This window comes from Chaetodon trifascialis, chromosome 12 (assembly GCF_039877785.1).
Source record: "Chaetodon trifascialis isolate fChaTrf1 chromosome 12, fChaTrf1.hap1, whole genome shotgun sequence".
NCBI classification, from domain to species: domain Eukaryota; kingdom Metazoa; phylum Chordata; class Actinopteri; order Chaetodontiformes; family Chaetodontidae; genus Chaetodon; species Chaetodon trifascialis.
Genome location: NC_092067.1, coordinates 4,055,625 through 4,065,222, shown reverse-complemented (window position 1 = coordinate 4,065,222; position 9,598 = coordinate 4,055,625). Strand labels below are relative to the sequence as shown.

Sequence of the window (9,598 nt, the reverse complement as noted above, 5' to 3'; positions counted from 1 at the left end):
CTGCTTTTAGCACCTCTGCTGAGGCCGGGCGCATCGTTAAGCAGTACCTCAAGACTTCCAGAATCAACAGACACGTGCAGCTGCAAACACATGACATGTTTATCCATTTGCTGATGATGTTAAAGTAGGCACCAGAGGTGTGAACGTCTCAGCATGGCTGTCCTGCTTGCCCCTGATCTGTGAAGACAAACTAGTAGTTTTGTTGGACAACTGGCTGTCTCTGGCTTTGGGAATACTGATGAGAACCAGCTGTTAGTCTCTGTGTAACTGTGTGACTGTGGAGATGTGGTACATATTGATAATGACACTTTACTGTTTGGAAACGCTCTTGTTGCAGAGATCAGAGCTGGTAGAAGCTTCATGTCTTGTTTATGGGTGAAGGTCTTAAAAATGAAAGCCATCCAGCTGCTCATTCAGACTTAATGTTCAAAGGTCCAAAACACAAGATGCGATTGTGACAGGGCACCACCAGATGTCGCTCCAACTTCACCTTTGTTGAACATTAGTCCTGGAAAAAAACATTCTCATGTCTGTGATAAAGTTTTGTCTGATAAACTTGCACTTGTTAAAATTGTAATAGATCAAGTTGTGGAGAGCCAGATGACTTCCTGCCTGAGGTCCTGTCTGAGAGCAGTTCTTTCATTCTGAGCCTCAAAAACAGGATCTTTAACTTAAATACAAAATACATATATTCTGTGCTATTTAAATATATCAGTTCAAAAGAAAAAAAGGATAAAACTTCATGAGTTAAAGCTCACAGCCTCATTCCAGCCCTGTGGGAATGACACTGGATCATATTGTCATGCTCTTTTTATTTGCTACTGAACAAATATGTTAATGAAACAGTACTTAATATAATTTTTCATCTTGCTGGGACTGTTGAGGCCCAGGTGCTTTCACTATATAGGTTTTACACTGTATGAATGAAAATTGCTCACCAAGGCAGGGGCCCATGTTAATCATATGGACTATAGTGGAAGACATTCAGAGCCACTGGCAAATCCTTTTGTCAAAAAGGTAATTGAGTAAAAGCAGAAGCAAAACGTGCTCATTGATGAAAGATGGAGAAAAAAAAGTGTTATTATGAAGGTAGAATGGCTCCTGTCTGTGTTATTGTACATCCACATGTTACTGATGCATTCACATGTAAGCAGAAAGTCAGTGTTTTAGCTTCAAGGTGAGCCTAATTTTATATTCTCACATTCTGGTTTATAACAACATATCAGATTTTGTAAAGTCATCACCTTCTTTGAAAGATTGTGTAATGGACTAAAATGTTTACTTCTGATATGAAGTAGAGGCAGATTTAAAGGCGGCACCTTAAAACTGTAATCATTACACGAGCACCGTGCTGATATACATAGAGTACGTGAACGCGTTGTTTCCTAAATGATCTGGCCGTCTGCTCAGCGCCGTTTGGCCTCGTTCTGTCATGATCTGCCTGGTGACGAAATCTGAAATGCTCTGGATCATGATTATAAATATGTCCGTGTTACACCTCTGCCTGGCAAGTGACACATAAGCTTACTATAAGTTGTTTACAAACACACTTCTATGAGGCAGACGTCAGGGGAGTGTTCGGTTTTATTGGTCACAGCACACGCGGGGTTGTAGACCGCGGGCGCGCGCGCACACACACACACACACACACACACACACACACACACACACACACACACCCTCTCCTCCCCTCTCTGCCTCGGTGGTCCCCGCCCCTCTGAGCAGGGCTCAAAAAGCGCCAGTCCTGGACCTGAGGGGACATCTCTCCAGCTTCAGTGTCGCTTACGGGGGGACAGACAAGGACTTCTCTACACATGTATATATAACACAGACTTTTTGGGACTGTACTGGATAATCTCAAACCCCATTACTGGAATAATGAAGTCTCCAAAATTGAAACCTCAAGGTAAATAAAATTTGTTTTTTCCATCTCATGTGTAATAACAGTTAGATTGTCTGCACGTTTTTTGCCACTATATATATTGAAGTATTGGAATTCAGCATTCCATTATAAACTATTATAGGACGTTTATTACGAGGCTGCTTTTAATGTTCATTTTCTAAAGGAATACATTTCCCATCTTTCTCTCGTCATATCTTTCTATTGCCATAATATTAATCCCTGTTAAGCTGCGGTCTAGCTGTTCTCTGCTAGACTTATTGTCAGCCTCTGATTCAACTGAGCTTATTAATGATTTTCTTGCAGCAAAGATCGCCAACGAGGAGGATCTGACCGACGTGCTGTGTGAGTTCGACGCGGTGATCGAAGACTTCACGTCGCCGGTGGAGAAGCGACACTTCAGGTACGATGAACACCTGAAGACCGTGAAGAGGAGGAGCTGCGCCAGCGTCAGCGACAGCGGCATCAGCGACTCTGAGAGTAAGCTGGCAAGTGCTGTGAAATGAATGATTAACTGTATTCACCAGATTTAGGCAGTCGTGGTGTGACTTTGTTGACCAATTGTGACAGCAAAAATATTCTCTTTGGACCATGTAATGACAAACACGTCACCTTATTGTGCTGTGCATCATGGGATCGTGAGGGTGGGCCCCATAAAGACTGCAGTTTATGTCATATAGATACAGTAGGGTTAAACCAGGGATGGCTCCAGACAGCATCTCAGTGCCTCCTTGACACCTGAGACTCCAGAATGGAGATGAGGGACGAATGATTAAGTTTGGCTTAGTTCTGCTCTTTTTGCCACAGGATACAGTCCCAAGAAGTCAGCCTTTTCCCCAAAACTCATCAGCTTTGCCTCATTAACGCTGCCTCTCCACTGGAGTCAGAGTGACTCCTTCTCCTCGTCCACTGCTCTGTAATGCCTTGTGTGTGGTTTCTTATCATGTGCCATCAGGGCAGCTGGGCACACTGGCAAACTGTTGCACATGCTTCTTTGCTATGTTCACACATACAACTGCACATGGACAGAGAGAGGAGAGAGAGAGAAATGCTTGATCATAGTCCAGAGATTGTGGCTTCAGATTAAGCTACTGTTGCACATTTTGGAACACCTACCCCCACTTTCTGACTGCTTCTTAACAGATTTACTGTCATAGTTTACTGTATTACATACAGATATTTAAAAGTCTGCTTCCCCAGCAGCAGAGCTGGCCTTGGGCTGCCTCTAACCCGAACGGGATATAGCCTCATATGCTTACACTTACTAGAGAAATATGCTTCAGTTCCTCAGGAGCAGAAATACTTTCCCAAACACATGTGAGTGGATTGGGACTTCCAAGGGAAGATTTGACGAGATCTTTATAGTCTTCATTTTTCTGGAAAGGCTGTCTGTAGAACTATTTAGCAGTGAAGAGGGACTGTCTCATTAACTGTAGATGTGACCGCCTTCCAGTCACATGCAAGACTCCTCTATGGAAAACCTATGTGACTCAAATAGAATATCATGCTGATTTTTTTGCTGCATAATAAGTGGAGTTCCATTGTGTTATGTGCGTATCATCAATCTCTACAGTGTCTAGTAATCTAGCTAGACTTATTGTATTTACCACACTAATGCTCTTGCAGTAAGCACCATCAGTGATGAAGGAGGGGGAAGGTGTTCAAACCTGTGTCTCTGGTGCAAATGAGCTTGTTGATTTGCTTAAGGGATCAGATTCTTGCATGAGTTCTGTCCTCTCCATGGCAGTCAAATGAAGAGGGACCTGTCCCACGCCGCGACAGCCTATTGTGTTGTATCCTGATGGATGGATGAACTGTTGAAGGTGCAGATAAATGACACAAACTGTGCAGGGTCTTACTGATCCACCCAAGAGTCTGCATATATGAATGAGGGCCAGACACAGAGGGAAGGTAGGAGAGGGAGGTTGTGAGAAGAAGTGAATATAAGAGCAGAAATGAAGGCTGAGAAATGGGAGTGTTTCATGTCTGTGTGTGTGTGTGTGTGTGTGTGTGTGTGTGTGTGTGTGTGTGTGTGTGTGTGTGTGTGTGTGTGTGTTTGTGTGTGGCGTCTCTCACGCTGTGTGTTCAGTGCTGAGTGGTGGGAGTGGTACAGGTCAGAGAGGACGGAGTGAGTAAGTGGTCGACATCTGAGACACCGTTAATGTTTGCTGGAGTTCAGCACAGAGGACTGAGATAGACAGGGGCTGCTTAAGTGCTGCCTAATCTGCTTTTTGTCCCTCACGCTTTTTTTCTCACTCACATAGTCATCATGGTTAGGAAGGTTTACTCATTCACTACAGTTCAACATTTCTACAACCGGATGTGAAAGCCAAGTCAGACAAGCCATCTCATCCTGTATTACAGGAGTCGAGTTTTAAAAAAGTCGTACTCCTCTTTCTCTCTTCCTTCATTTAGATGAGATATGTTATGTGGTGGCTTGAAATGTGATCTGGCAGAAAGAAATAGTAGCCACGATATCATTTATGTTATCATCTGTTTAGAGTTTGGGTGGCTCAGGAGAGACAGAAACAGCAGCCTAAATAAGAACAAGCTTTGCTCTTGTCTCAGACTCCAAACATATCAGAGATAAAAATCAGGACGACCTGTTATGTTGCTGTCACGTACAACCACAATGGAGTCACATTCAGTCTCTGAGTTATTGTTGCAAATGGTATTTTTTGCTTTGGAGTTGTCCAGTGTAGCATAACAGAAACTTTTGTTGATGGAAATGCAGAGAAAATGTCATTCCAGTGATCATATCCTCTCAGGGGTCAGGATTGGTTTTGGAGTACAGTTTTAACACCAGAGATTTGTACACTTTGCTGTGCTGAAGTATGTTTGTGTGTGTGCAAATACAAGCACATGCATGCGTGTGACAGGCCATAGAGGAAGGGTGTCATTAGAGGAGAATGCTGTGATTACACCCTGTAGATGCTCCACTGACACACATCAGATTGGTGTGTGTGTGTGTTGCGTGGAGTACACATGAGTTAACGCTCATCTAATCTAATTTGTCTGCATTTTGTCCTCTCTCTCTCAAACAGGTGCAGACTCACTCAACAGAAACAGCTTCAGCTTCAGTGATGAGAGGCTGAACTCCCCCACCGTGCTCTCACCTACCACCAACTCACCTCCTCTTATGTCACCAAAACGTGAGCTACACTCCTCATGCTTAAACACACACGTGTGCACACACATATGTGACATAATCATTTTATAATGTGTGATGAAGATACTTAGAACTCTTAGCTATTCTTAGTTTGAAGTCTGAATGTCTGTCTTTTGCTCACAGCGAAACTTGGTGACACTAAAGAACTGGAGGACTTCATTGCTGACCTTGACAAGACATTAGAGAGTAAGTGCTAATGCAACCTAGTTGTTAGAACCCCTGATGAATTAGTCTGTGTGCTGGTGACGTCCGCATTTGTTCGCTATGTCAGCTATGCTAACGACCACTCAGAAAGTGACACAGGTGTCACTCCCCTTGGGTTTCTAACGGAAATTAATGTGTCAGGACTATGAGGGAGCTGGGGCATGTTATGTGGACCATGAAGCCTCTGGGGTTACACTGGAGAGAAAGGAAGGGTATCCCTTTTCAGCCATCACTCAAATCTGAAGGAAGTGCTGCTACCAACACCATGCAAAGGGTACACACTCACATAGTGAGCCATGGGTTTTCTATTTTGTCCCATTTTCTCCTCTTATCCCATTTTCATCTATAGTACAACAAAGATAAATCTCTGCGTGTGTCCATGAATGAAACTGTAACCTAAGAAGGCAACAGGGTGTTGTTTAGTAGCTTACAGAGCTTATGGGTGATAGACATTCATGGCTAATTTGTTTTGGACCTCTTCTTTACTACGAGGCTTGTGAGTGTTGAAACTTGCATCAGAGTATGAGGAATGCGTGCTGGTGAAAACACGGGCTGAAAACTGAACTGAAAATGTCAGGAATGGAATGAGACTGAAGTGGGAGTTGAAACACTTTCTTTATTTCCATGTTTTTTCCTTCCACCGCCCTGCTCTGTTCTGTGTTTCAGCCACTGAATGTCCGTCTTTCATAGCTCGCAGGCGTCCAGTCCCTCTGTAACTCTGGACATTCAATCAGCCAGTTGGGCAGCCAGCCAGCCCCCCGTTAGCCCTGGAGAATGGCGTTTATTAGGGCCGCCAGTGTTTATGATGACCAGCCTGTAAAACTGACCGCTCACCAGTCAGAGAATAGAGCTGGCAACCAAGGAGCCAGGGAGTCCTATTCTAACCAAGTCTGTCTGTGTCTGTCTGTTTTTAGGCATGTGAGAAGGAGGCTAAAAGTCATCCTGGACTCAAACCATGAGGGAGACCCCCCCACCCCCACCCCCCCACAAGCAGCTAACATGTGCCCAGCCCCCACACAAAAACCCACCCACCATGGCCCACCATGATACAGCTGGATGGCACAGCAACTTCCTAGCAGCTCCACCAAGACGGCATCAGCTCTATAAAGGACACTCCTGAAGTTAGTGCTCTTCTGACTCAAGGCCATCTGGCTACTGGGCTGTAAGGGCTGCAGGAAGGGTCAAACTTAGCCTTTTAGGGAACTTGGGGACAAGAATACTTCATCTTGATGTAATGGATTACATGAAATGTTGTGGAGACATATTGTCAGAATCACAAATTCAAATTCCCCCACTACACAGACCAGGTTACACCCCCTCATCCAAAACTTGAGCTGGAAGAGTATTTAAAAAATAGCTTTTACAATAGAAATATATTTGTAATTTTATAGAGCTCCTTGTTGTCTTTTTTGTGAAATATATTTTTGTATCTCATGTAAATAATAATTGTTTCAAATTATGTCTGCCTTGGTATTAACAGAACATTCAGATTAAGTTTTGACTCTCATTGACTGGAATAAAGTTGGTTACGTACTTAAATGTGAACTGAAAACTTAATCCATTCTGATAAAAATGGAAAGTTATATGTGTATTTAATACAGCTAATGCCTGCCAGAGTTAATATTAAAGTATTTTTCTTTTACTACCACATGCCTCCTCTCTTCATTTTGGACTTGAAACGTCTGCTTCTTTGGGCTTCTGTCACATTGCTTCAGCAATGTAGCCCCATCTGAAGTTAAACCAAATAGCATATTTATCATCTTTGTCAGAAAGACCTTCTGCTGTATCTACAGCAAAATCAAACCACACAGTAGGTGTAGAGCTGCTGACTGGCTGAATTGGAGCAGTAACACACTGGGTATCATTGAATGACAGCTGGCTCTTCACTACCTCAGCACTTTATTAACCCGTCAACATCACCTCCCTGGTGTGTCCTTGTCTCTATCTCTTTATGTGTTTCAGTGACCTGCTGATCTCCCTCCAAAATTTTATCTTAGCATTACATATTTGTTTTCTTGGAATGTGGATACAGATTTGTACTGTAGTCCACCAAAGAGTAAGGCTCATTAAAACAGACTGTGTGCAAATGGTGTATGAAGGGGTGGGGTATTCACTTCCTTCCAAGTACGTAAACAGCACACACTGAAATTGAAATAGACATTATGTCTTTTACCTTATGTGCTCATTAATCAACCACTCAACAAACAGGAGCTTATGTAACTTCTGTAGCAACAGGGTCTATTTTCAGAGGTGGAGGGAGACAAGAGGGTGTGACCCCATCTTGGCCCTGCAGCAGGTGTTGCTAAAGTAACCAAATGTCAGAGGCACCCCTCTGTCTGCTGATCATCAGAGGTCAAATGTCACTAACTATAGGCAGATATGCTTCCATATCGGTGCCATGGTAGCACTGCTGCAGGTGCTTAAAGACAAGGAACCACAATCAAATGAGTTCTATTCTGTTTGATGTTCTTAAAGGATTCAGAATCAGAGTCAGATATTCTTTATTGATCCCGGGGGGTATTTGTTGAAGAACTCTCTCGGCCAACATGTTTGGAGAGAGGGCACAGCTCCAAGATGGTGGTCATAAAAATACAAGTAGTAATAGTAAAAAAATAGAGCAAAAATATTTGTAAAACTAAGAAAACAAACAGGAACGACTGCAACAGGCTGCATGCACGGGCAGCGCATGCACAGTATGCATTTAGTTTTATACTTTGATAAAGTTGTGTTCAAGTGCTCAAAATGTGTGCAAAAGAGGCCGAGACATCCAGACTTTTAGTGGCTACTGGGGGTTAAGCAACCAAAAATACTGGATCAGACATTCTCCAAAATACAATCACATGACATCAGGTTATTTTGTCCAACTTTGGAAAGCTCCTTCAAGAACCACAAAAAGACATTGCACAACAGCTTTCAAAAGCTGAGTGATTATGTGTAAAATTGGTGGAGCGCCCCATTAAAACTTGCTGTACTGATTGCATCTGATTTGTGCTGCAGCCTTCGATTTTATGTCTTATGACATCTCATGCTTTGAAATGCTCAAATGAGATCTCAGTCCACAAGCTGAGAGTCCCTCACATCTGTGCATGGCTGCTCTTCACAGTCTGTGGATCCAGCCAGCATACTATCAGTGCATGCCAGACTGTGTTAATCTGATGGCAGGAAGCTGGCATGGAGACACCCGTCTCCGTGTTGTTTCTTCTGTGTAGTTGGCAGAGAGAAGCTGTGGGCACTATCCCATAGTGAGTCCACCTATCTGCACTGCTCTGCATCATGGGTATGGTGTTTGGTGGGTTTCAGCCTGAGGCTGGACAGCTGGCACTGATCTGAGAGACCTCATTGACACATAATCCCCTGAGGGCAGGGGATGGGTTGCCCTTTCTTCTAAAACAATCTTCCCACTTGGCAGTGGTGAGCATCTTTTTGACAGCATGGTATCAGTCCTGTAGATGTGTTGGCCTTGCCAGTGGACAACCCTTATACGCACAGGGCTGGAAGTGTGGGAAAGTAGGAGACTCAGACACGATGCAGAAGAACAGAGTGGATTGAGATGGGTAGAGGAAGATAAGAGAACACATTAAGGAGCCTTTAGAGAGAGAAAGTCAGGGTGATTGAAGGCGTGTGTGGAGAGATGGACAGAGAAAGACAAACACATTAAATCCTGCACCCATGTGTCAGTCTTTACATCAAGATGAATCCCTGTGGGAGGCCCCTCAAGACTGCTGAAGTGGTCATTCTATGAATAGGCCGGGCAGAGACACACAGATGTGTGTCCACATCACAAAAAGACAGAAATACACAGAGCCAAATATCAGGTTCAGCTTTCCACTGGGTCCTCACATCACTGGTGTCCAGATGTCCCTGCTGGCAGTGAAAGGAAAAGGGAACATTAATGAGTGTGTAGGTATTCATGGTCTGCAAATGTGTGCATGTGATAATGCTATTTTGTTTGTACTGTTGCAGTATATACTGTAGGCACGCATACATGTATATGTGTATTGAGGCATAGAGTCGTGTGTGTGTGTGTGTGTGTGTGTGTGTGTGTGTGTGTGTGTGTGTGTGTGTGTGTGTGTGTGTATACCTGTTCACTATGCGTTTATGTGTGTGTGAAAAGCTCTGTGTGTGTGTCTTTGCCTTTCTGCTGATCTTATTGTTTGCACTCTTGCCTCACAGAAGGAAGGTCCAAGGTTTGATTGAACTCTTTCTGCAGGGTGTTTCCAGGTTCTTCTGTGTTCATGAAGCTTTCCTTTAGGTGGTCTGATTTCCTTCCACAGTCCAAACAGTAAAGCCAAGGGAATTGGAGATTTAATTTGTCCATATGCATG

General features: G+C 43.6%; 1 protein-coding gene across 1 annotated transcript; it reads left to right on the top strand.

Moving 5' to 3' along the window:
* Positions 1-1,751: 1,751 nt before the first annotated feature.
* On the top strand, positions 1,752-6,923 carry rgcc (regulator of cell cycle). The gene is made up of 5 exons (XM_070975330.1): positions 1,752-1,906; positions 2,207-2,380; positions 4,945-5,052; positions 5,193-5,255; positions 6,188-6,923. Exons 1-5 carry the CDS (start codon positions 1,879-1,881, stop codon positions 6,193-6,195), a joined length of 381 nt encoding a protein of 126 aa, XP_070831431.1. The 5' UTR covers positions 1,752-1,878; the 3' UTR covers positions 6,196-6,923.
* Positions 6,924-9,598: the final 2,675 nt, after the last annotated feature.

Excerpts from the sequence above, each read along its gene's own strand:
- rgcc (XM_070975330.1), top strand. The coding sequence starts at position 1,879 with ATGAAGTCTCCAAAATTGAAACCTCAAG. Across the intron at positions 1,907-2,206 it reads TCCAAAATTGAAACCTCAAG|CAAAGATCGCCAACGAGGAG; the intron begins GTAAATAAAATT and ends ATTTTCTTGCAG. Across the intron at positions 2,381-4,944 it reads CGGCATCAGCGACTCTGAGA|GTGCAGACTCACTCAACAGA; the intron begins GTAAGCTGGCAA and ends TCTCTCAAACAG.